The following is a 26,884-nucleotide window of genomic DNA, read 5'->3' on the forward strand; positions in this document are numbered from 1 at the left end:
AACAGCGAGAATCTACAACCAAAGTTGTAGTAGAATCTTACTCTAGTCAGCAAAGCTATTATTCAGAATTAAAGGTCAGATAACTTCACAGATAAGAAAAAGCTAAAGGAGTTCATCACCACCAAACCAGTATTATATGAAATGCTGAAAGGTATTCTTTAAGAAGAGAAAGAAGAAGAAGAAAAAAAAAAAGGTAAAGATAAAAATTATGAACAACAAATACATATCTATCAACAAGTGAATCTAAAAATCAAGTGAATAAAAAAATCTGATGAACAGAATAAACTGGTGAATATAATAGAATCAGGGGCATAGAAAGGGAATGGACTGACAATTCTCAGGGGGAAAGGGGTGTAAGGTATGTTGGAAGAGATTGGACAAAAATCATACACCTATGGATGAGGACAATGGGGAGGTGGTAAGGGCAGAGGGTGGGGTGGGAACCAAGTGGAGGGGAGCTATGGGAGGGGAGAGGAACAATTGTAATAATCTGAACAATAAAGATTTATATTTAAAAAATCATATTCATACAAAAGGAAGAAAATGTTTCTTATGTATTAATAAGCTAATAAAGATTTAGTAGTGAAATAGTAAGCTCCTGCTCTATCCAGATTCCTTTTTTTTCTTTTTTTTTTTTGAAGCATGGGATCAAAATAGTTGATTTTAAGGCAAATTTTTTTCTCCATATTCTTCTATATAATAAGCCATATGTATAATTTGAGGACTAATGTATAACTTCATTTAAATGTAATTTTTCTTTTCTTATGAAAAAGGGATAGTCAGGCAGGTGTGTCTTAGATTCAGAACTTCCCAGTGTGAGGTTAGGTGGAGGAAGGCAGCAAAGTGGGGAGATTCCTTGGGCCTTTTGTTTCTTGCTCTATCAGCTCATCAGAGCTTTGAAAATGAACTACCCGTTATCTTTTTCTCTCTGTGTATAGCTCTATCTGGGCACCTGCTTCATGGAACAGTAGGCCTGTGGATTGTGGCATGATGTAATTAACCCAGAGTCCCTTGGCCTAATGCCATCTGATACCACCAAAACCCTCACTCCATTCACTCCACTCTGAACTTTCAGCCAGCAAGTTTTCCTTCATCGAATACTTCCAAAGACGTTGGCTGCTGATCATCATACTCTGCATGACCACAATAAACCCATCAGCTTTTCAGACTTCGGTTTCTGAGCCACGTAATGCAGATCACACTGATGTGAAAAGATTTGGGTTAGAATTTATGTATCAATTGAATATTTTCTATGGTTTATGCTCTATATTTCCCATTTTAAAGGCTTATCAATATGATCGGTTTCAATGGGAAACTAAAATGAGAATTTGACTAGGCTATAATCTAACAGGTAAAGGGAAAATTTCCTGAGATTTTATAATCTAAGTGAAAAATAATTTCTAGATCCTAATTTATCTGGTTAATTAGTAATGAAGAGAGGTCTCTAGTAGTTACCTTTAGATTCCTTGAAAACACAGAAGGGAAAGCAAGCAACATCTACTGAGGGTGTGCCATCTACTAATCACCACACATACATTACCTTATTTCATAGCTACAATGTTAGTTAGAGCAACACTTTCACAGAAGGAGAAAATAAGGCTCAAAGATGGGAAGCAACTGCCCTTGATACACAGTTCATACGTCATGAAGCAGAAAATTGAAGTCAGGTTGATGTTCTTCCAAACATCACAATTCCTGGAAAAGACAGCCAATATAGCAAAATGCAGACTTCAGAGATTCGTGAAAGACTAGAAGAATGAAGCTACATCGATATGAAAAAAGTTAACATGATTAAGTTCAAAATTGAAGTAGGTCTACAGGTGAGCTATTACTCCACATTTACTAGACAGCTACACACAGCAATGCTGACAGGATGCAGGGAGATGGAGCCTCTCATATACTGCTGGCTGGGATGTAAAATCACAGTCACCCTGGAAATGGTGTGGCAGTCTCTTCAAAAAGCTAAGCATGCCCTTACTGTGCACCCAGCAATTACACTCCTGGCATCTGTCTGATAAATGAAAATGGATGTCTGCACGAAAACCTGCACACGATTGTTCTCACAGCTTTATTAGTAACAGTGAGAACCTGCAAACAACTAAAATGTCCTCAACACGTGATGGTTCAACAACCTAGCTGTGCCCTACCCTGAATACTATGCTGCAATAGTAATAAAAAAAGAATCAATTACTGATAGAAGATACAACTTTGGTGAACCACAAGGACATTGTGCTGAGTGATCAAAGCCAACCTCCAAACATCACACACTTTCACTAAGGTAACTTTCTTGAAATGACGAAATTATAGAGATGGAAAACAGATCAGGGGTAAGGGATGGGGGTATGACTGTTAAGGGGTGGCATGAGGGAGATATTTGTGGTGAGAGACTAGCTCTGTATCTTAACTGAGGTTCAAGAAGCTATGATCATGATAAAATAAATGCATGGCACAATGTGCATGCTTTGGATGAATGCAAAATTGCTGATTTTGATAATAGCTTTTCAAATTCCTGTTATCTATATTCTCCAAATGGAAAAAAAAAATGTACCTTGGGTGTTTTAGTTTCCTGGCCTGCCATAGAAAAGAACTACAAGCTTGATAGCTCAAACCACAGGTGTGTATTAGCTCCCATTTCAGGAGGCTCGAAGTTCAAAATCAAGATGCTAAAAGTGTTGGTTCTTTTGGAGGGTGGTGAGAAAGAACCTGTTCCATTCCTCTCCCTAAGTTCCTGGTAGCCTTATGCATTTCTTGGCTTGTAGATGGCTTTCTCCCTGTGTCTTTACAATAACTCCCCTTTACCCAGATGTGTCTGTCCAAGTTTCCCCTTCTCATAAGGAAACCAGGCATATGGGATTGGGCCCCTCCTAATGATCTCATCTCAACTGAATCAGGAACAAAACCCTGTTTCCAAATCCAGTCACATTCCCACATACTGGAGATTAGGGACTTCAATTGGGAGTACACAATTCAACACATAGTACTCAGTCTAAAACAGTCAACTGCACAAGTACAGGAGAGAACATCTCATTTAAAGGCAGTTTATAGCCCTAACTGATTTGGCTCAGTCGATAGAGCATTGGCCCTCGGACTGAAGGGCCCCAAGTTCGATTTTGGTCAAGAGCATGTACCTCAGTTTCGGGCACATCCCCTGTAGGGGGTGTGCAGGAGACAGCTTATTGATGTTTTTAACTCTCTATTCCTCTCCCTTCCTCTCTGTAAAAAAAATCAATAAAACATATTTTTAAAAAGATAAATAAAGGCAGTTCATATTTTTTTTAAAGGAAAAAGAAAAGAAACAGTTAACAAACAAAAATACCTAGTTTTAGTTGACCACAGGCTCAACCTAAATTAAGAGTTTAACAAGACTGCTTTAAAAAAACGAATGCTGTCTTCCAGGGCACTAATAGATTCAGGTCAGAGGCAGGCACAGTCACTCTCCCTCCCACCTATCCGATCTCACATCAAATTTCCTCATCTGTGTGGACGTAGGGGAATAATGAGAAAGTAAAAGTGGGTTTATATGAGGACTGTGGAGTCTGAAAACCAAATGGACACAACTGAAAATACTGAAGACTGAAAATGACAATCTGTCTTCCAAGTACTCATCTTTCAAATCCTAATACCATCTTAAAGTGTTACCTCCTTTTGTTTGTTGAAAGAACAACAAAGCTTAAATTGTCTAGATAGAATTAGATTTATTCAATGTAACACAAGCAGGTAATACTAAGAATAAAAGGACTTCCTAAAACTTAGAGAAGTTCAACAATAGAAATCTCTAACCAATGAAAATGTCCAGCTCAAGCCCTAGCCGGTTTGGCTCAGTGGATAGAGCGTCGGCCTTCTAACTGAAAGGCCCCAGGTTTGATTCCAGTGAAGGGCACAAGCCCGAGTTGTGGGCTTGATCTCCAGGAGGCAGCCAATGCATTAATCTCTCCCTCTTCCTTCCTCTCTGAAATCAATAAAAATTAAAAAAAAATTTTTTTTTTAATGCCCAGCTCAAAATGCAGTGAATCCCCTGTTGCCAGGACATGCTCAATGAGGCGGGTGCCTGACCTTTGTCAGGTGTTCTAGCATTAGGTTGAAGAGTGTGCCGAGTGTCTTCACCTTTTGTTTTTCCTTTTTAGTCCTTTTCACAGAAAGATGTTAGTCTAACCTCCTTGGGAATTTTTTTTAATCCTCACCCAAGAATTTGCTTACTGATTTTAGAGAGAGGGGCAAGGGGCTATTGAGGGGAAAAAATGAGAGAGAGAAACATCTATGTGAGAAAGAACATCAATTGGTTGCCTTCTGTACATGCCCCAACTGGTAATCAAGCCCAAAAGTTAGGTATGTGCCTTGACCAGGAATCAAACCCAAACCTTCTATTACACGGGACAATGCTCCAATCAACTGAGCCACATGGGCCAGGGTTTGGGAATTTAAAAAAACAATTTCACTGTTTTCTAAATACTAAAGGATAAAGATGCAACTTTAAATTGAAATATATTTAGCCCTGGCCAGTGTTTCTAAGCAGTTAGAGCACATGTGTCAAACACAAGGCCCGCGGGCCAAATCCAGCCCGCCAGGCCTTGCAATGTGGCCCACACCGCGCTGTCATCACAGCACTCCGCTGTCAGTTTATGACATTGTCAGTTTATGACTGTTCAGTAAACCATTCGGCCCGAGATTTAGGCTGGATTTTAGATTTTGGCCCCTTCTCTGATTGAGTTCGACACCCCTAAGTTAGAGCATGGGCCCTGCCCATCAAAGGGTTGAGGGTTCCATTCCAGGTCAAGGACACAAACCTGTGTTGAGAGTTTAATCCCCACCCACGGTGGGACACATGTGGGACATCACTAATTTATGTGAAGGCAATCAGTCAATGTGTCTTTCTCACATCAATTGTTTTGCTGTTTCTCTCTCTCTCTTTTTTCTTCTCTCCTTTCCACTCCCTCCTTTCCACTCTTCTAAAATCAATGGAAAAAGTATCCTCTGGTGAGGATTAACAAAACAAAACAAAACAAAAAAAATGTTTAAGAAGTGTTCTGCATCTTGATTTTAATATTACCTTAACTAGTAATTAAAGTGAGAGAAATATTTACTTTTTCCAACTGACATCTGAAGAATTTGTTTATTAATTATCAGAAAAAGCATCATGCTATCAATCAATTTTTAAATGGCATCATGTTTAATCTCAGGTCTGAACATAATTAGAATGATTAAGTGAGAAACATTATTGTGCTCATTAACTGTAAAAATGTGTACTTCTCTGGTTCTTCCTAACAATAGACTCCACGTCATCAAATATATCAAATATTTTTTAGATTGGTTTCTGGGCAAAAGATACCAAATGTGCCCTAAATGTTTTCCCATGCAGAACATTCATTAATATGTAATTACTAGAGGCCCAGTGCACAAATCGTGCACCAGTGGGGTCCCCTGGCCTGCAGGATCAAGCTGAAACTGGCTCTCTAACATTCCCTGAGGGGGCCCGCATTGCGAAAGGGTGCAGGCCAGGCCAAGAAACCCCACGAGTGCATGACTGGGGCTGGGGAGGGACACAGGAGATTGGCCAACCAGTGAGGGGAGGACTCCAGGGCCTGTCCCGGCCATCTCATTCAGTCCTGATCAGCTGGACCCCAGAAACAAGCTAACCTACCAGTAAGAGCGTCTGCCCCCTGGTGGTCAGTGCATGTCATAGCAAGCAGTTGAGCGGCCTTAGCATATCATTAGCATATTACACTTTGATTAGTTGAATAGACAACTGGATGACTGGACACTTAGCATGTTATGCTTTTATTATATAGGATAGAGGCTTTGCTTTTAAAACTTACTAGATGCTTTTAGACTAAAAATACAAAAATTAGAATATGAGATGTTTTAAATTCTTGGGACTTTTTAGGCGGTTTCTTTTTCAATTTTTCAGTCTTGTTTCTAAATTGAAAAGATAAGAGATTTCAAGCTACTATTTCCTAAAATGACAATGGAAAAACAAATCAATGATTTTATAGGATTTTCAACAGATGAATTCATGTTATCCTAATTTGCATAATTACTTTCATTATTTTTTTCTCAGTCAATTGATGTAGTTCAGTATTCTTTAAGCTTTTTATCTTCCACCAATAGATTATGGGAATTAAACTATATAAATAATAATGCATATTTTTAAAACCGTATAATGGTGAAAACCATCATGAAAGGAATAGGTTTGAGGTTTTGGTAGATAAACTGACTATCCTGGGGTTTCTCCACCCACATGGTCCTTGTCCCGTGGTCGGCAAACTGTGGCTCTCGAGCCACGTGCGGCTCTTTGGCCTCTTGAATGTGGCTCTTCCACAAAATACCACGGCCTGGGAGAGTCTATTTTAAAGGAGTGGCATTAGAAGAAGTTTAAGTTTAAAAAACGTGGCTCTCAAAAGAGATTTCAATCATTGTGCTATTGATATTTGGCTCTGTTGACTAATGAGTTTGCCACCCACTGCCTAATCCTTTGTCTTTCTCTTTGTTGACTTTCTCCCATGTTTGTCAGAGTACAGACTCTCATAGTTTTTGTTGTTGTTTTAAGGTGGATGGAAAGTACTTGCTTTCTTATATGTGTGTTTTCATTATGCCCTTGTACTTGATGGGTAGTTTGACAGACTACAGAATCGAGGTTCCAGGTACTGCCCTTGGGGACTTCACTCACATCGCATAAGATCTGGCCGCTCTGTCGGTCTGGACCACTTGGAGTCCTCCTGGTCGTGGTCCTGAGCTGCCTAATGAAGGCTTCGCAGGGTCCTCACAGGCCCCAGTGCTTCTGGCCCCGCAAAGCTTCTCAACTATTCTGGGGTCATTTCTTTCCCACTGGTTTTCTGGTCTTCTTTCCTGGAAGTCTTTGTTACCTGAATGAGTGAATGAGAGAGTGCGTAAGTGAGGAGAGGATGTGAGAGTGACTGGCTGAGGGAAGTGAGAGAACGAGTAAAGTAATGAAGAATGAATGAGTGCACAAGTGAGGGAGGGAGCAGGGAATGAATGAATGGGTGTGGCTGGCTGACTGCAGAAGAGTGTGTGAGAAAAGGAATGAAATGAGTGCATAAGTGAACAAATGAGTGCATGAAGGAGCGAATGAAGAGTAAATGAAGGAGTGAAGGAGTGAATGAGTGAACGAAGGAGCAAAGAAGTCAATGAAGGAGTGAATGAAAGAGTGGATGAAAGAGTGAAGGAGTGAATTAAGGAGTGAATGAAGGAATGAGTAAGTAAATGAAGACGTGAATGAAAGGAATGAAGGAATGAAGGATTGGATGAAGGAATGAAGGAGTGAATGAAGAAATGAAGGAGTGGATGAAGGAGTGAAGGAGTGGATGAAGGAGTGGATGAAGGAATGAAGGAGTAGATGAAGGAGTGAAGGAGTGGATGAAGGAGTGGATGAAGGAGTGAAGGAATGGATGAAGGAGTGAATGAAGGAATGAAGGAGTGAATGAAGGAATGAAGGAGTGGATGAAGGAGTGAAGGAGTGGATGAAGGAGTGGATGAAGGAATGAAGGAGTGGATGAAGGATTGAATGAAGGAGTGAATGAAGGAATGAAGGAGTGCATGAAGGAATGAAGGAGTGGATGAAGGAGTGAAGGAGTGGATGAAGGAGTGAAGGAGTGGATGAAGGAATGAAGGAGTGGATGAAGGAGTGAAGGAGTGGATGAGAGTGAAGGAGTGGATGAGGGAGTGGATGAAGGAATGAAGGACTGGATGAAGGAGTGGATGAAGGAGTGAATGAAGGAATGAAGGTGTGAATGAAGGAATGAAGGAGTGGATGAAGGAATGAATGAAGGAATGAAGGAGTGAATGAAGGCGTGCAGCCAGGCTGACTGAGGCACCCCGCCAGGCACCCGGAATGGGCAGGGGCGCCCCTGAAACGGGCTGGAGGCAGCCCGGCTGTGCCGCAGTGCGTAGCTGAGGCGGCCGCCCGGGGCGACAGGTCCGCGGCCACGGGCTCCGGAGCGCGTGAGGCCGCCGCCCTCAGTGTGTCCCCCGCCCCCACCACCACCACCACAGACCCGGGCCGCGCGGCCCCACAGGGCAGGGGAGGAATGGAGCCCGGCTCCTCCCCGCCAGCCAGCGGGTGAGAAGCGCGGGAGGCGCCGAGGAGAGGCGCGTGGGGGCGGGGCTGAGGAGGAGCCAGCGTGAGGGGCGGGGCCTGCGCTTGGGAAGAGGGCCGGGCTAAGGAGGAGCCAGTGGAGGGGCGGGGCCTGCGCGGGGTCGGAAGCAGGGCTGGGGAGAAGCCAGTGTGAAGGGCGGGGCCTGCACGGGGCGGAGGGCGGGGCTAAGGAGGAGCCACTGGAGCGGCGGGGCCTGCGCGGTGCCGGGGGCGGAGGGGCAAGACGGCGCGGGGCGGGGGGAGGCGCCTCACCGCCCAGGCCGCTGGGCCGCCAGTCTCAGACGGACTGCAGTCGGCACGGCTCCGGGGAAGCGGCGGCGGGCAGCCGCGTGGGCATGGGCGACCTGGCAACCTAGTGCCCACCGGCAGCAGCAGGTCTGGCCGCCCGCAGGGCGGGGCCGGAGCCGGGCGTGGGCCGCGGGAGCGGCCGCGCGGCCGGAGCCATGAGCGCCGAGCCCATCTGCAGCGCGCTGCCCGCCGTGCCCTCGCACAAGCTCGCCGACCTGCGCTTCCTCAGCCGCGGCGCGTCCGGCACCGTGTCGTCCGCGCGCCACGCCGACTGGCGCGTGCAGGTGGCGGTGAAGCACCTGCACATCCACACGCCGCTGCTCGACAGGTAGGCGCCCGCCCCGCCCCGCCCCTCGCGCTCCGGCTGCGCCGCCCGGCTGGGCCGGGCCCGCTGTGGCGGCGAGCGGCGCGGTGCCGGGTGGCGGCCGCGGCTGCTCGCGCGGGAGGGCCGCGGGGAAGGACTGTCTGCCGCGGCCGGAAGCGCGGGCCGCCGGCTCTCGGAGGAGCGGGCGGTTTCGTTTCCAGGGCGCCGCCGGACCCGCCTCGCTCGGGGCAGCCCCTGCCCCGCTCGCGGCCCGAGCCCACTCCCTGCGCCCATCTCACCGGAGGCCCGAGGGGCTCGCGCGGACCCGGCCGCCCACCCCGCGCGGCCCGCCGCCGCCGCCGCCGCCGCCGGGAGTGTGAGAGCGGAGGGCGGCGGCCGCGGGGCGGGCGGGGGCCGTGCGGAGTGGGCTCTGCGCAGGCGGGTTCGCGCCGAGGCCCTGGTCCTCCCAGAGCAGGCGGCGCCTCCGCCGGGACCTTCATTCAAGTTTGTGCCGCGTGGGCCAAGGGACGAAGTGGAAGTTCCCTTTCCTTACTCATGGACGCTTCTCAACCTAGAATTCTCCGTACACTAGGAAACTAACTGTCGTCAGGCAGCCGTGAGGCGGTGGACCAGCCATCACGGCCCTCTCCCGCGCCCATGGGAGCAGCCGCAGCGCAGGCGCCGTCTGAGCCGCTCCGCTCGGATCCAGCGGGAGAGGCTAGACGTGCAGTGGCGTCCGGCCTGGATGAGGTCTGCGTGTGTCTAGAGGCCACTTGAAAGAAAACCAGTTGATGTTTAGGGATTGGTCAGCCCTCCACACCTGATTTCTGCCCCCGAGAGGGCCTTCCCGGCTCTCCCAGCTCCTTATGTGCAGATGGGACTGTTGTTTTGTTCAAACACCCGGTAGGCTAAGGTGACCAGATTTTAACATTGGTAAAGCGGGACACCATTGACCGGGGGTGGGGGTGCGGGTGGGGGTGGGGGGATGTTCCTTGATTAAAAATTTGGTCTATATGGAGCAACAAAAATTTTCATAGAACGCAAAAATAGTATTGTGATATATTTTTTAAAATTTCAACATAAGTACAATTTACAAATATAATAAACAAATAAAAATTATGTATAGTCTAAGTGTCACTTTCAAGGCTGGCGCTAGACTTTTTGCCACCACTATAAAATATAAATAATATGACTACTGTCTGCTAAATTCAAGAAATTTTATGTGTTTATGAAATAAATACATAAATTATCTGAATAGCTGATTTGTAATGACATCACTTGTTTAACTAGCTTACTAGCACGCAGTACGATGTGTATCGTCTGAGAGACAGTTACAAAATGTTTTCGTCGTTGCCAATTCCAAAAAATGCCATTGTTCATTAAGTCCAAACAATAGTGGTCGAATTCTAACAACTGATCAACAATGCGAACTTTGATAAGCAGTTCTCGATAATCAGTACTCAACAATTATTTGTTATTATTAAAGCTTAACATTATAAAATTAACAAAAATAATACAAAACTCATATCCTGGCTAAATAGCCACATGGCTGCCAAAAACCATATATTCCCTTTCCGTTCTCCTGCCTGTTCCCTAGCTTGTCGTGCATTATTTCCAAAAATCAGGACTTTTTTAAAACGCTGAGGGATGCGGGACGTCTGGTCACCTTACTGTAGATGCCATAATTGATTTTTGGCTGGTAATCTTGGTGATATATCTATAGAAGCTGTATTTCACAGTTTTACATTTTTAAATATAAAACCCTATTTTAAATTGTTTTGGCTTTTTTTGTTTTCCCACTCATTCAAAGTTCCCCAAACCTGATTTTAAGAACCCCCTTCTTCTCTGATCACACTGGAATGGAAAGAACACAGGCTTTAGAGTCCCCCGAGGGCACTTCAAACCTGACTCCACCTGCCCCTTGTTCTTGGTATAACCTCTAGAGAAGTACGAATGACGAATGACTGGCGCCTCAGAGCCCCGAGTACAGCGGGATAATGAGCCCCTGTGACAGTGCCTAGGAAGTGGCTGAACTCAGTAGCTCAGAGTAGAAGGTAGAAGACCTCATACCCATCCTGGGAGGAGGGCAGTACCAGCGAGACTTACGGGAGTATCGTCTGTCTGAGGTTCTTTCTAAGTGTCCCGGAGGCTCAGGTGGTCTTGTCTCCCTGCCTGCGTGCTGCCTAGTAACTGTTTTGTTGGGAATATAGAACTGTTTTAACTTAGGGAATGTAGCTTTAATTAAAACTGGTCTCACAAACTGATTTAATTGGTTGCTTCATGGTTGGGATATAAAGTGGCTGAAGAAAAGGGTGTGCCGTTTTCCAAGTCTTGGATTTTAAACGTGTGTGTGTGTGTGTGTGTGTATTGTTCAAAACATACATGACTAGGATTTTTCGGCTTATTGGTCTCTGTTTATTTTTAAAGCAGGCCTCATTATCTGGTCTGAAATGTCTGCTGCTTTTCTTATTGCAACAGCCATTCTTGCAGAGCTTGGTGAGACTCATCACCATCACTTACCCAGCAGGCTTCTTCTTGCGATGGTTCTCTTCTGTCAGTGCTGCGACCAACCCATTTTTCCCCGTGAAAACTGATGGGTCCCCTTCTTCCTTCCTTCCTTCCTCCTTCCTTCCTTCCTTCCTTCCTTCCTTCCTTCCTTCCTTCCTTCCTCCCTCCCTTCCTTCCTTCCTTCCTTTTCCTTTCCTTTCCTTCCTTTTCTTTCCTTCCTTTCCTTCCTTTTCTTTCCTTCCTTTCCTTCCTTTTCCTTTCCTTTCCTTTCCTTTCCTTTCCTTTCCTTTCCTTTCCTTTCCTTTCCTTTCCTTTCCTTCCTTTCTTTCCTTTCTTTCCTTTCTTTCCTTTCTTCCCTTTCTTTCCTTTCTTTATCTCCTCTCTCTTTCTCCCCCACCCCCTCACCTCCCCGTTCACCACAACAGCCTGGACATCCTAGTGAGCTGGTGTTTTCCTTTCCATTCCCACTGTGGCCTTTAGTTTCAGACTTGCATTGCTTCACATCTTAACTAGTATCATAGCTAACGCCCGACTCAAGCTCTGCCTCTTTCTGCTGCTCCTACATCCTGCTGCCAAGTGAATCCTAAACGTTTGTCCTGCTTATGTCATTTCTCTGCTTAAAAACCTGCAGTCCCAACTCAGGCCAGCAAACAGTGTCAACGCCCTCCCCCGGCTTCAGGACTCAGACATGGCCCTGCCGCCCTGGTCACCTCCACCCCTTCGGGCTGCTGTGCGGCCTGATTCACAGGAAGCTGAGCCCTCACTCTCACTTCCTTGAACACATTTGGTGCTTGTCCATTAAACCTCTACTGAGTGCCAGGCACGGGCCCTGCCCTGGGGACGGCCCCTCTCATTTTGGAGGCCGTGTGGGCCTTAGATGTCCTTTCTCCAAAGGCAGATTCTGCCCACCTCCCTGAAGACAGACTCCCGAGCCCAGTGTTCCCGCCTTCCTCTGGGTTCCCACGGTCCTCCATTTATTCAGTTAGTCACGTGTGTGTTTGTGGCACTAATCACATTCTGCCTTATATCTTAAGTTTTAAGTTTTTTTAATTCTTTACTTATTTTTAATTTTATTAATGAGTAATTGCCTTATATTTTATGTTTATTTTTCTTTTTAAATCTTTCCTTATTTTTAACTTTACTAATGAATAATTGGCAAATATAATTGATATAATTGTATACAATCATGTGCCTCTTGATGACAGGGATCAGTATAAGAGGCGCGTCCTTAGACGATTCTGTTGTCGTGCACACGCACATCGTAGGGACACTGACACAGCCTGGGGCCGGTGCAGGGGCCGCTGTTCCCCTGGCCGTAAGCCGTGCAGGGTGTCCCTGTGTGAAACAGCACAGGTTAGACCTCAGGAGGGCTGCTTCAGCTCCATTGTGATCTGCAGGACCACCATCCTGTGTGGCCCCGGACTGCGTGTATGACTGTATTTAAGTATACTACATGATGATTTGACACGCATATATTGTGGAAAGGTTACCAAGTCACGGTAACTAACACATCCAAAGGCATACAGTTGGCCAACAGGTGTTTGAAAAGGTGTTCAGCATCACTTACCACCAGGAAAATTCAAATCAAAACCACAGTGAGTTTTTATTTTTCTTTAAAAAGATTTCTGGGCAGCTTGAGAGCACAGACTATGTTCTTTCATCTTTATGTTCTCCATAATGCTGGCACTTTTTATTCTTAATTAAGGTTCCATATTGATTTGTTTTATGTAGGAATAAGCAAATGGACCGGGACCCTGAGTCCCCCCAGGCACCTGTTAGAAGCACTCGCCTGTTCTCAGTGCTTGCTTCCTGGGCCCCAGAGGATAATTCCTGAGTAGCATTGATCCTCATGCAACTTAGTTATTTAAGAACCTAGTTATTTAAATCTACAACTTGAGATGTCTTAATAGTCAGGATATTTGGGGAATTTTTACATGGTATGCAACTATAAATTTAATATAATCGAATCAATCTGATCATCTTAATATAACATAAACTTAATAGTTTAATCAGTTCACACACCAATCGTTCTAATACTATAGACTTTGTAAACTTACCCAGAGTGTTCTTTCCTTTCCTAGGGAAGTATCATAATGATAGCCTAGGCAGAGAACTTTTTCCTGTCAGTGGCTTATAGAAGTTATTTTGGTCTGTAAACAAACTTGTAGACTATCAGGGTAGGTGTTTTCCCTACTTTAAATATGATGAAACTAAAGGACAGAGAGTTGCACAATTTACAAGAAGTCAAAAGCTAATTACTGAAAAAGTCCAGGCTAACTTATTATCATGGGCATGATAACTGTGTATTTTCCATTACTTTAAAGATAATTTTGCTTTCTTTTTCTTTAGTGAAAGAAATGATGTCTTAAGAGAAGCTGAAATCTTACACAAAGCTAGATTTAGTTACATTCTTCCAATTTTGGGAATTTGCAATGAGCCTGAATTTTTGGGAATAGTTACTGAATACATGCCAAATGGATCATTAAATGAACTCCTGCATAGGGTAAGTATTATACATTTTCAGTGGCTGTAATTCTGTTAATGAAGCTGTAAAGTGCTTTGGTTATTTGGGGATCAATATAGATGAATCAAAAAAAGAATAATGAAAAACAACGCAGTGCTAAAGTTTCACCCTCTATGGCTTCTTTTGTGTTAAAAATAATGTGAAGCCAGGCCTTGTATGCTAAGGGGTCGAGATTCTTTTGCTTAGGTTACTGAGTTCCACACTGAATTCCAGTCCACGTGTGTGATCAGGTCAGCATGAGAGAGAGAAAAGGTAAAGGGCACACTGCATGGTCCACTGTCAGGCCGGATTTTATTTTATGTTAAGGACAACTTGGGATTCAAACTGATGTCAATAGTACCAGTTCATAAAATTCTCAATTACTGGGCCAGATGTGTCTGTCGCTGAGGACCAAATGCATTGGCTCTTTATGACTGAGAATGGTGTGCGCCGATTACTTTTTTCTCCAGGAACCAGGAACTCTGGCTTTGATTGGCATCCCATCAGGAAACAGATTTGGGGACCTCATTCTCAGACTGTGTGTGCATCTGTTTGCTGGAGTGGATATGATCTCCAGCCTGCAGTTTCTCTTAATCAATCTTTTTAAAACGCACAGTCTAGCCCTAGCTGGTTGGCTCAGTGGATAGAGCGTCAACCTGCGGACTGAAGGGTTCGGGTTCAATTCCAGTCAAGGGCACATGCCTGAGTTGTGTGCTCGGTCCCCAGTGTGGGGTGAGCAGGAGGCAGCTGATCAATGATTCTCTCATCATTGATGTTTCTATCTCTTCCCTCTTCCTTCGTCTCTGAAATCAATAAAACATGTTACAAACAACAATACTCAGTCTACTTAGCAAGGTTGGTTTAGTTTAAACTAGGTAATATAAAGTGTAAAATCCTAAATCCCAGTCCATCTGTGTTCTGATGGGAGGAAGGGGCTGCTGGCAGCACAGCCTCTGGGGGAGGGACTTCCTCTCTCCCTGGGACACACCACGTTCTGTGTACGGTGTGAACGTCTAAAGCAGGATGGGGTCAATGTGTGAGGTGTGTGTAACCACCACCGCAGCCAAGATGCACGTATTAATCAAGCACAACTTCTTTTTGAGAAAGAAGTAGGAATTCTAATGTGTGCTTCCCACACCCAGCGCGCAGATGTTCGGGCAGCCAGGCCTGAGCCTCCAGAATTCTAGAGCCTCCACAGGGACTGCCAACTCCTGGAAGGAGCCCTGACCAGAAGTTCCCATGTCACACATGTGCAGAGAGGACATCTCCTTCTGTCACCGACATAATTTTCAGAAAGTTACCTTTTGATGGAGTAAAAGATTCAGTCACTGAGTGGACGGGGCTCTGTATATATCAGAGGAACTAATGTTCAGCATGAGAATTTGTGTTTCTTTGGTTTCCTGTATTGCATTATTAGGGGGTTTGCCTTGAAGCACCCCTCCTGCCCTCATGAAAGATTGCTGAAATAAGTCAAAATCCAGTATCAGCACAAAGTATTCCGATCCACTTTCATGCCAGGTGATCACTGAACTATAAGCTGATCCATTTGCAGAAAAAAACTTTTTAAAAAAATATATATTTTATTGATTTTGTACAGAGAGGAAGGGAGAGAGATAGAGAGCTAGAAACATCGATGAGAGAGAGTCATCGATCAGCTGCTTCTTGCACATCCCCCACTGGGGATATGCCCGCAACCAAGGTACATGCCCTTGACCGGAATCGAACCCGGGTCCCTTCAGTCCCCAAGCCGACACTCTATCCATTGAGCCACACCGGTTTCGGCAGGAAAAAAAAAACTCTTAAGCACAGTTTGGAGCTTTCAGTAGAAGCATAGAAAATATGCCCAGATAGAAAATATGCCCAGGGCCTGGTGCCTGATGATTCACTGAGAACCTTCCCTAGATACCTGATTTTTCTGAGTATACTCATTTTCCTAAGGTTCTGATTAAAATTTTATGTTCAGCCGGGACCGGTTTGGCTCAGTGGATAGAGCGTCGACCTGCCGACTGAAAGGTCCCGAGTTCGATTCTGGTCAAGGGCATGTACCGTGGTTGCGGGCACATCCCCAGTAGGGGGTGTGCAAGAGGCAGCTGATCGATGATTCTCTCTCATCGATGTTTCTAACTCTCTATCCCTCTCCCTCTCTGTGAAAAATCAATAAAAAATATATTAAAATTTTATGTTCAGAATTTATTTAATGAAAGTTCAAATGGACCAAGAAATATAAAACATTGCTTTAAATGTCTGCATTATAAATGCTTTATAAATAAATATGAACTTTGTCTCCTTCATAAAAATAAAATTCAAGGCTAATTTTTCAAGTTGAAATGTAAATAAATTAATTACATTAGTAAAAGTGTGAAATATTAATGCTTAGTCAATAAATATAATATGGTCATACTTTTTAATAGATACAATGATTAATTTTATATTAATCAGAAAATTAAAACATTAATTTGAATAAATGGTTTGGTATGTACTAGAAACAAATTATGTGTCTGTGTGCTCTCGTGTGTGCACAGGCCACTTGATATAAGCCATAAAATGGGGAGGTGGGTATGTGTGTATGTGCATGAGTGTTACATAGATTAAAAAGTAATTGAAACTGTGTCAACTGAAAAAAGATAACCAATATCATGTAGTTACATTACCAATATAGACTAAAAGGGAATAAGTAGCAGTACTATAAAGTTATTTTCTCTTAAGGGTTAGGGAAATAGGATACAGTGATGTTGATGTCAAATTTGTTACTATGTAAAATAAATGAGCTTATATTTTTACATTAATTTATGCTGTATTTCTCATTGAATATTTAACTTCCTAAGTATGAATGTATGGAAATTTGGCCACTGACTTTGGCTTTGTGTCTTCTTGCATATATGAAGAAAACGGAATATCCGGAAGTGGCCTGGCCGCTGAGATTCCGCATCCTGCATGAAATCGCCCTGGGCGTGAACTACCTGCACAATATGAACCCTCCTCTTCTGCATCATGACCTGAAGACTCAGAATATCTTATTGGATAATGAATTTCATGTTAAGGTCATTACTTTTTTTTTTTTTTTTTTTTAAGTTATGTACTACCTTTGAAAAGTCATTAGTAATTTTTTCACCTGGCCAAATGAATCTCTCTCCCTTTTCCATGTCCCTGTTACACTACAGAGATAGACCCATTACAGCACAAAATACAAAATGATTACATTCTGGATTGAAATTGTGGAGCACACCTTTTTTAACTTTCATTTTTGAATTTGTTATAGATTCATACCAAGTTTCCAAAGTAATACAGAGAGGTCCCATGTGCCCTTTACTCATTTTCTGCCAGTGGTTGCATCACACATAATGACAGTACAATTTCAAGATCAAGAATTTGGCTTTGGTGTGATGGACACGTGTAGTTCTGTGTCACTTGATCACTGAGCTCAGCGCCCACACCACAGAGCACTCATGTGCTCCTTCCAGCCACACCCTCCTGCCCTGCACCATCCCTGGCCCGGGAAACCACCCACCTGCTTTCCTCCTCTTGCATCTCGTCAATTTGGGGAGCTTCCTAAACAGAATCATAGTGTGGGAGACGTTGAGATTGGCTTTGTTTACTTAGCATAATGCCTTTGAGATCCATCCAAGTTGTTCCTTGCATTAGTAATTGTTCTTTGTTTATTGCTGAAGAGATCCCACATATGGGAATACCCCTTGCTTATTCGCCTGCTGGGAGACATTGGTCATTCCAGTCTTTGGCAATTATTAGAAAGTTCCCACGAAAACTCCTGTTCAACTTTTGAATGAACATTAATTTTCATTCCTCTAGGATAGATGCCCAACTGCTTGGTCACATGGTAAGAGTACGCTTTTTAAAATCTATTGATATTTTACCCAACTACTTTCCATCCGAGTGGCTGCTGCACCATTTTATATTCCACCAGCCATGCATCCTAAGACCCAGCTTTTCCACATCCTCGCCAGCATTTGGAGTTACCACCAGTTCTTATTTTGTCTGTTCTGACAAATGTGTTGTAATAGCTCGTTGTGGTCTTAATTTGTACCTTCTTAATGGCTAATGATGAGCACCCTCTCATGTGCCATGTGTCATCTGTGTACCTTTTCAGTGAAATGCTATGTCTGAAGCCATTTTCTGATGGGATTTTTGAGGTTTTCTTTACTGTCGGTTTTGAGAGTTGTATGTGTTTTCTTGATATGAGTCCTTCATCAGATATGTAGTTTGCAAATATTTTCTCCTGGTGCATAGCTCGTTCTTTTCATTCTTTAAGCAAGTTCTTTCACAAAGATTTATTTCACAAAATCTTTCATTTGATGAAGTTCAGCTAACCATGTTTTTCTTTTAGGGTCATGCTTTCACTGTCATGACTAAGCACTCTTCAGTAAGCATAGGTATTGAAGATTTTCTTCTAGTTTATCTTCTAAAAGTTGTATCATTTTATGCTTTCGAGTTAATTTTTTCACTTTGAATTAATGTTGTATAAAGGAAAAGATGTAGGCATCTAAAGGCAGCAGATATAGGGATTTCAATTACCCTTCTTAATACTAAAGTAGCTCTTTTTTATATAATATTTTGCTACATTTCAATCAATAATATATATGATTGAAGATTATTTTAAATATTAAAAATGTTCAAATAACTAATGGGGAAATTGGAACAATAGAAAAATTAGTGCAAAAAAATGTAAGAAAATTTAAGTGAAAAATAAACCTTTGCTGACAGCACTTCCTCAGCCTTGCTAGCAAGAGAGACTAGCTGATGACATCAGTTAGGGACCCTGCTTCAGCCCTTGCGGCCTCACTGCAGCCATCCCTAGCCCCCAGGTAGTTATCCCGTGACGGGAGTTTCACATCCATCCTGGAATGACTGCCATTTCTTATGTGATCAGCTAATACTCCTCCCCTGCCGCTCCTGCCCACGGGCTCCAGTTCTGCCTCTGCCCTGCCCCTATTTGGAAGCTATCGCTCTGCCCTCAGACTGCCTGCTACTACCCCTAGCGCTATCTAGTTGAATCTGTGTTTCAATCACTCAAATTTTGATCCTCAGAACTGAACAAAACACTCTCCACTGTAGAATTGAAGGGAGGTGCTCTTTACCCTAGTCCTAAAGACGGTACTTAACAGTTCCTTATAATTTATTAGCTCTGGGGGAGCAGCCATATCCCCACAGGCAGGTTGGGTCAACAGCAAGCCCTGAGGTCCGTTCTTTCATGCATCACCGCTCGAGCCACGCCTCCTCTTCATGTGCTCTACAGAGTGCATCCCGGCAGCAGAGCTTGGTCTTGTCAAGCCTGAGCGGTCACTTTTCCCTTGAAGACCTTTTTGAAAGCTGTCTCTGTATTCCAAGGGTTGTCATTTGTTTCCCAGCTTCGTGTCATCCTAAAGTTTAATTAGCCGTTTTTTGTGTAGTCATGATTAATGTTAATGGCACGGTCTGATGAGACTGCACTACGCCGGCGCTAAGAACTCCCTCAGGTCCCGTCAGTCAGCACTGCTGGAGAATAATCCTGTTTGTTTGGAGTGACCCTAAAACCACTGGAGTGCACCGTTTTGTCCATAGAATATATGACTGTTTTCCGGACACCCACAGGCTCCTTCCTGTCTGCAGCCTCATTTTCAGGCAGGGAACCCCAGACCCCAGCCACGTCCCATTCCCTTTGTGCTTCCACTTCAGCCTCTCCACAGTGGTTTCCACCACCTGACACACATTTTCATTAACATATTTACTGGCCATCTCCCCCAGTTGGCATGTGAGCTCCAAGAAAACATAAATGCAGTCTATTTTGCTAACTGCCATCTGGATTCGGTAAATATCTGCTGGATGACCAGACGAGTGACTTCCAGATCTCTGCACCAGAGGCCTGCCAGCCTGCGGCCAAGGATGCAGTTAGTAGCACGTTGGCATGTTTTGTGACATACAGCTTGCTTTCACATTGACGCTGCCGGTAGTAGCGCTCCTTCCGCGAGCAGTCCTGTGAGCACGGTGCTTCCGGGACTGTCCACGCACAGCAGCAGCCTGCGGTCTGAAATTGACACTGGTTTCCGCTTAACTTTTGTTTTTCATGAATTCTTGCTGGCTCTTTCATTAATTGCTCATTGAGTTTTATAAATTTTCTAAAATTTTAAAACCGGGGGTAAGGATAGTCTCCCGCCAGTATGGAGACTTGTGAAATCAATAATATTTTTCCTTTGTAAAAATCAGAATGACTTTCACTTTTCTCATATGCTATCCCATAAAGAACACTGATAGTACTGGGAAGTATTTGCAAATTCTCAAGAAACCTGAAGTGGGGGGTCCCAGAAGATGAGAGAGAGCAAGATATTGAAAACATGCTGAAAGAAATAGTGACAGAAAACTTCCCCCACCTGGTGAAAGAATTAGACTTACAAGTCCAGGAAGCACACAGAACTCCAAACAAAAGGAATCCAAAGAGGACCACACCAAGACAAATCATAATTAAAATTCCAAGAGCAAAAGACAAAGAGAGAATATTAAAAGCAGCAAGAGCAAAGCAGATAGTTACCTATAAAGGAGCATCTATACGATTATCAGCTGATTTCTCAACAGAAACCATGCAGGCCAGACGGGAATGGCAAGAAATATTCAAGGTGATGAATAGTAAGAACCTACAGCCAAAGATAATCTATCCAGCAAAGCTATCACTCAGAATCGAAGGTCAGATAAAGAGCTTCACTAATAAAAAAAAAGCTAAAGGAGTTCATCACCACCAAACCAGAATTATATGAATTGCTGAAGGGGGTTCTTTCGGAAGAGAAAGTAAATAAAGATAAAAATTATGAACAACAAATACGTAACTATCAACAAGTGAATCTAAAAACCAAGGAAATTTAAAAAAAAAATCTGATGAACAATATTAACTGGTGAATATAGAATCAGAGGTATGGAAGGGTAGTGAACTGACGATTCTTGGGTAAAAGGGGAGAGGGGGATGTGGGAAGAGACTGAACATAAACTGTGCACCTATGGATGAGGACAATGGGGAGTGGGGAAAGGGCAGAGGGTGGGGTGGGAACCTGGTGGAGGAGAGCAATGGAAGGGGGGGGGGGTGGAAATAAAGGAACATTTGTAATAATATGAGCAATAAAAATTTATTTAAAAAAAAAAAAAAAAGAACCTTAAGTGTATGTAAAATACCTAAGACTTGCATTTTATAACCCTTTCAACCTCCTTGGAGTTGGCTTTCTGCGACTCAGTTCAGAGAAAACAGAAGCAAAGTAACAGGCAATCATCTTTCTCTTCATTGATCAGAGAGCACCTTGGTCTTTGATGTGAATAGAATGTTTAAATAGTTTGGCTTGATGTATTTTTATAAATTTTAATTAACTGTAGCACATACAGATAGAACTGTGACTTTTCTAATACTATTCTTATAAATTAGCAACATTCTCTTGTATTTACTGAGTCTTCACTGTTTATTTCATACATGTTCCTTAAAAGTAAAGAGTCAGCCTGACCAGTGTGGCTCCGTGGCTGAGTGTCAACCCATGAACCACGAAGTCATAGTTCCATTCCTAGTCAGAGCACTTGCCTAGATGCAGGCTCACTCCCCAGTATAGGGTGTGCAAGAGGCAGCCAGTAATGATTCTCATCATCGCTGTTTCTATCTCCCTTTCCTTCTCCCTTCCTCTCTGAAATCAATAAAACCATTTTTTTTTTAAAGCAAAAATTCCTGCCCTGTCCATGCTCAGTGGTTAGAGCATCAACCCAAGGACCAGGTTTGATTCCCAGTCAAGGACACATACCTGGTGGCAGATTCGATCCTCAGCCTGGGTTGGGGCACCTGCAGAAAGCAACCAATCAATGGGTCCCTCTCACATCAACATTTCTCTCTGTCTTTCCTTCCCTCCCTTCCACTCTCGAAAAATCAGTGGAAAAAATATCCTCAGATAAGGATTAAAAAAAAAAAAAAAATATATATATATATATATATATATATATATATATATATATACACACACACACACACACACACACACACACACACACAATAAAATAAAAGTAAAAATTCATCATGACTCAACAAATGTAAGAATTATCGATCTACTTATCTTCTTGGAAGAACCTTTAAATGAAGTGCAAAACATTTGTAAAAGTACTTAATAAAATTAAATGTAAATTTACACCTTTTTACAGATTTTTAAAGTACAATTTCTTACTGGAATGCTAATCAGAAACATAGTATCTAAAAGAAAAATGTTCAAATATGAGAAGAACCAAGATGGCGGCATAGATAAATGCCTGTACTTGCTGACTTCCACAACCCATCAAAATTACAACTGGAATACAGAACAACCATCATTCAGAACCACCTGAAATCTGGCTGAATAGAAGTCCTACAACTAGAGAAGTAAAGAAGAAAGCACACTGAGACTGGTAGGAGGCAGAGGCGTGGAACGGGCTGGTCTGACACCGATGTGTGTGCCATTTCTTTAATCGGGAGGGAGATCATCTCAATGGAGTCCTCCCTTGAGGAGCAAGGGGTCTGAGCCCCACACCAGCCCAGGCCAGGGCTCCAGAGCTGGAAAGAGAAGTCCCTGTAACTTCAGGCTATAAAATCAGCAGGGGTTGTGGCTGAGGAACACAGAGGCCTCCTCCCAGACACGTGTTCTTGCAGGGGTCATTGTTCTTGTGCTGGGACCTCCCCTATCACAGGGCTGCCTAGCAACCATATGGGAGTCTCCATCTGCCTAGAGCACACTGTTTGCTCTGCCCTTGGGAGTCCCTGAGACCCTGTCCTATCCAATTCACAGGCCCACCCTAGCTGTTTGGATCAGCTTTTCTATATGAACGGCCTGACCTGGCTCAGGCTTCAGACTTTGCTAAAATTTCTTAAGCTGCAGTTAGTGACAGTGTACCCCCAAAACCAATAAAAGGCCCAAGTCCTGCCACTCACAGCAGCCTGCCGATACATATGGGCCTTACCTGGGCACCTCCAAACCCAATACAAACTGCAAATAGCAGCCATCTGCAGATCCCTCTGTAGTTCCTGCCAGTTGGCCCCAGGCAATGGCTGACTTTGCACCTCCCTGGAGGCCCTAGAGCCAATGCACCCATAGATTGCTTCAGACCATAGCAAATTACAACTCTACATAGCCACAAGTGAGACACTCAAGAGGCAGACTCAGTGAGCACCAAAGCCCCACTGAAGCAAGTCCTGCTCTATAGAGGTGTTTCCTGCACAGCAGCTCTCCCATTTTAGCTACAGCTGGTCCTCACAGCCAATTGGCCTGGAGGTCAATCCCCTCCAGTGATGCCAACAGCAGTCAAGGCTCAACTACAACAAGACTGTGCACACAGCCCACACAGGATAGCACCTAGAGTGCCCAGGTCAGATGACTGGGGAGGCTGAGCTGCTGGGCCCTACTGGATATCTATTACATAAAGCCACTCTACCAACCCCAGGAGACTAAGCAGCCAAAATGTGGAGACAAAAAGACATGTCACAAATTAGAGAAATGGAAGAAAGAAAATTACTGGATACAGAGTTCAAAACCATAGTTACAAGATTATCCAAGAATCTTCATTAGACTTTTCAAGGACCGTAAAATACCAAAGACCTGAAAAAGAGAAGTCAGAAATTAAGCATACAATAACCAAAATAAAGAATAATTTAAGGGATCCAACAGTAGAGTAGAGGATGCTGAGAATCAAATTTGTGGAATATGAGGAAGCATAAAACACCCAATCAGAAGAGCAAAAAAATAAAAATAAAAAAGTTTCCAAAAATATGAAGATAGTGTAAGTAGCCTCTGGGACAACTTCAGGCACACCAACATTTGCATAATGGCAGTGCCAGAAGAAGAAGAGAGAAAGCAAGATATTGAAAACCTATTTGAAGAAATAATGACTGAAAACTTCCCCCACCTGGTGAAAGAAATAGACTTACAAGTCCAGGAAGCACAGAGAACCCAAACCAAGAGGAACCCAAAGAGGACTGCACCAAGACACACCATAATTAAAATGCCAAGAGCAAAAGACAAAGAGGAAATCTTAAAAGCAGCAAGAGCAAAACAGTAACCTACAAGGGAGCACCCATATAACTGTCAGCTGATTTCTCAACAGAAACTATGCAGTCCAGACAGGAGTGGCAAGAAATATACAAAGTGATGAATAGCAAGAACCTACAACCAAGATTACACTACCTAGCAAAGCTATCATGTAGAATTGAAGGTCAGATAAAGAGCTTCACAGATAAGAAAAAGCTAAAGGAGTTCATCACCACCAAACCAGTATTATATGAAATGCTGAAGGACTCTCTTTAAGAAAAAGAAGAGACAAAAACTATGAACAATAAAATGGCAACAGATACCTATCAACAATTAAACCTAAAAGTCAAAATAAATGAATAAGAAATCTAATGCACAAAATAAACTGGTGAATAAAATAGAAGCAGAAGCATGGAACAGACTGACGGATCTCAGAAGGATGTGGGAGAGATTACCAAAGATCTTACCTATGGACACAGACTGTAAGGTGGTGAAGGGGCAAGGAGGGAATGGGGGGGAGATGACATCTGTAATACTCTCAACAATAAATATTTTTTAAAAGAAAATGAAATTGTTTATACTAATTAAGCTCAATTTATACTTTTCCACTTTAGAAAGTATACATTCCATTTGATTATCTGTTGGTCAGGTGTCCATTAGGGGGTCTTAGATACAAATGAAGCAGTGACAGGCATCTTTGAAGGTGAAGTGTGTGTTCTGTCTGTCCTCCCCGGAGCCAGAGCGCTCAGGGGCTTCCTCGCAGCTTGTTTGCCTTGCACAGAGGGATGGTGTGTGTGAACAGAGGGAGCTGATCCAGGGGCAGGCGGGATTGTGGCTGATTGGCATGAGGCGTGTATTTTCATGTTGAGTTTGAGAAGAAAACCTTTAGCCTGGAAATGCATGCGGAGAGCCTGTGTGGGGACAGGGTCTGCCTGCATTGCTGAGGGGTCATCTGGCCTCGAGCTGTGCTCCCCCTTCTCCTTTTGCAAGAGACGCAGCCTAAGAGCCCTGCCTTTCGTGGGGACGCTGTGTGACAGGAGGGAGACGCCTGGGCCGTGTGAAAGCCAGACTCAGTCAGCAGGAGCGAGGACCCTGGCAGTCTCCAGGCCAGGGGGAAGACAGAGAGGAGACCGTGTGTGCGTAGGGGAGCAATGGGAAGCACGCTCAGGCTGTGCTTGCTCTCACCCCATCCAGGCCAACACGGAGAGCAGTTGTTTGCAAATGAGGGCTCCGGTATACATGAGGCTACACCCTACTTTTTTAGCACCTTTCTCTCTGACAGGGATAAACTGGGCTGTCCTAGAATGCTTCTTACCCTGCAGATGGCGTCAGGAGGAGCAGCTTCAGTGCAGGGTCCAGGGGCTGAGTGGGATGTGCGCTCCCTGGAGCCCGCACACCCAGAGCCTTGGCCTGAGCCTGGCTCTGGGATGGGTGCACTGTGTGGACAGAGCAGCCTTCAGGGAGGGAGTCCTGTGAGGAGCACCTCAGCAATGCCCACTCAGCCCGTTTGGATCCCTCAGCACAACCCATGGTTCCCAGAATTGTCACTCCCAGGCCACAGATGGGTCATCGAGGCGCAGAGAAATGTTAACACTGCTCGTGTTCCACCCCGCCCCTTTGGAGTGGGACCATATTGTGTCTCAGATTCATCTACACACCGAACAGAAGATTTCTTGTTGAAACTAGTGAAAATATGGGTGTTAAACAACAAGCACAGTGTCCTGGCTCAGCTGCCCTGCTCCTGGGAGCTCTGCAGCGGCGGCCTGCAGACCCACAGCCATCTGCGAGGCACAGCCTCTCGCCCCCTGGACGTGTGTCTGTTCTTACCGTTTGTCTTCCGTTTTTAAAACATAAGGCAGCTTTTAAATACTGAGCTGGCAGACAGTGTCACATGTGCAGGGGCTTACAGATAAAACTGAAGGTCGGGCAGAAGCACAGGCCGGTCCGTGCTATGCTGTAGGTGTCGTTGCGTGGGCGTAGTGCTTTAGTCCTGATGGCACTGCTGCCCACAGACCTGGTTCACCCGAGAGAAGCATGAACCATAGGCTAACGAACTGCACACTGTAGGTATTTGCTTCTCTCAGAATGCAAGGCTGCTATTCTAGAGCGCTATAAACAAGAACACGTAAGCCTGAGCCATGATAACTGGAGTGAGGCTCCCACGCGATGAGGAGGTCAGCTCGGAGCGGCAGATGGTTTGAGAAGCACATGCTGTGCAGCTGCTTGTCAGAAACAGCGTGTGAATCACTCAGAACATAGGAAAAAGCCCCCTGTCCTCTGCAGAAGCTGCATCTGAACCCTGTGGTGCTAAACTTCCATCTACTACTGGGCTCGGCACTACGGAATCAAAGAGCCTATGGCGTGTGTAAAAATGAAATGTTAACATATATAACATGGTTTAAAGAGAACATCTCTAAATTCGATCCCTGGCTCTTCCCTCACAGATCGCAGATTTTGGGTTATCGAAGTGGCGCCTGATGTCCCTGTCACAGTCACGGAACAGTAAGGCTGCCCCAGAAGGCGGGACCATCATCTACATGCCGCCCGAGAACTACGAGCCGGGGCAGAAGGCGAGGGCCAGCGTCAAGCACGACATATACAGGTGCGGCGCTGCTTGCTCAGCTCACCGCTGAGCGCGGAGCGAGCAGTCAGCACTGGGAAGCTGCACTGGGAGGGTGGGGGGAACGGGAGCCCACGTGTGGGGCCGGGAGCCCATGTGTGGGGGAACGGAGGCAAGGCCACATGTGGGGAAATAAAGAGAGCCACGGTGACGAGTGTTTCTGAATTTAAGGACTCCTTGCTTTAAGCCACATTGAGATCCTTGAAAACATTCTCCTATCCATTTACAATATAATGCTCCAGGGTTCTATCACTAAAATGTGACTTTGATGTAGGTGGGGAGGGGACACTACCCAAGAAGGCAGAACAGAGTCATACGGAAAGGACAGCCTTTGTTTATTGCTCTCTATTTTGTGTGAATAATAAAACCCTGTAATTAGAGGATATAGCTTATCCACGCGTTTAAGAATGATTATTAAATGATTCATAAGCTATTTATGCATATCACTTCAAGTTTTTATGACAGTAACTTCCTAATTTTTCAAATGAAGCCTAATTCCCTTTCTTTTTTTCTTTTTTTTAAAATCTGTACCCGAGGATATTTTTCC

At 44.2% G+C, this 26,884-nt stretch overlaps 1 protein-coding gene across 4 annotated transcripts in view; it reads left to right on the forward strand.

The window, feature by feature from the left end:
- The first annotated feature begins 8,327 nt into the window (after nucleotides 1-8,327).
- Nucleotides 8,328-26,884, forward strand: part of RIPK2 (receptor interacting serine/threonine kinase 2) — a 39,222-nt gene continuing 20,665 nt past the window's right edge. For 2 of the 4 annotated variants that reach the window (XM_084864789.1, XM_084864790.1), the window contains exons 1-4: nucleotides 8,328-8,726; nucleotides 13,560-13,713; nucleotides 16,599-16,754; nucleotides 26,162-26,319. In XM_084864789.1, coding sequence (XP_084720915.1) covers nucleotides 8,554-8,726; nucleotides 13,560-13,713; nucleotides 16,599-16,754; nucleotides 26,162-26,319 — 641 coding nt within the window. In that variant the 5' untranslated portion in view covers nucleotides 8,328-8,553. Of the gene's footprint in view, nucleotides 8,727-9,294; nucleotides 9,453-13,559; nucleotides 13,714-16,598; nucleotides 16,755-26,161; nucleotides 26,320-26,884 lie in introns of all 4 variants that reach the window. The other 2 variants (XM_084864791.1, XM_084864788.1) reach the window with 2 other exon arrangements.

Source organism: Pipistrellus hanaki, assembly GCF_964339955.1.
Source record: "Pipistrellus hanaki genome assembly, chromosome: 17".
In the NCBI taxonomy this organism is placed as follows: domain Eukaryota; kingdom Metazoa; phylum Chordata; class Mammalia; order Chiroptera; family Vespertilionidae; genus Pipistrellus; species Pipistrellus hanaki.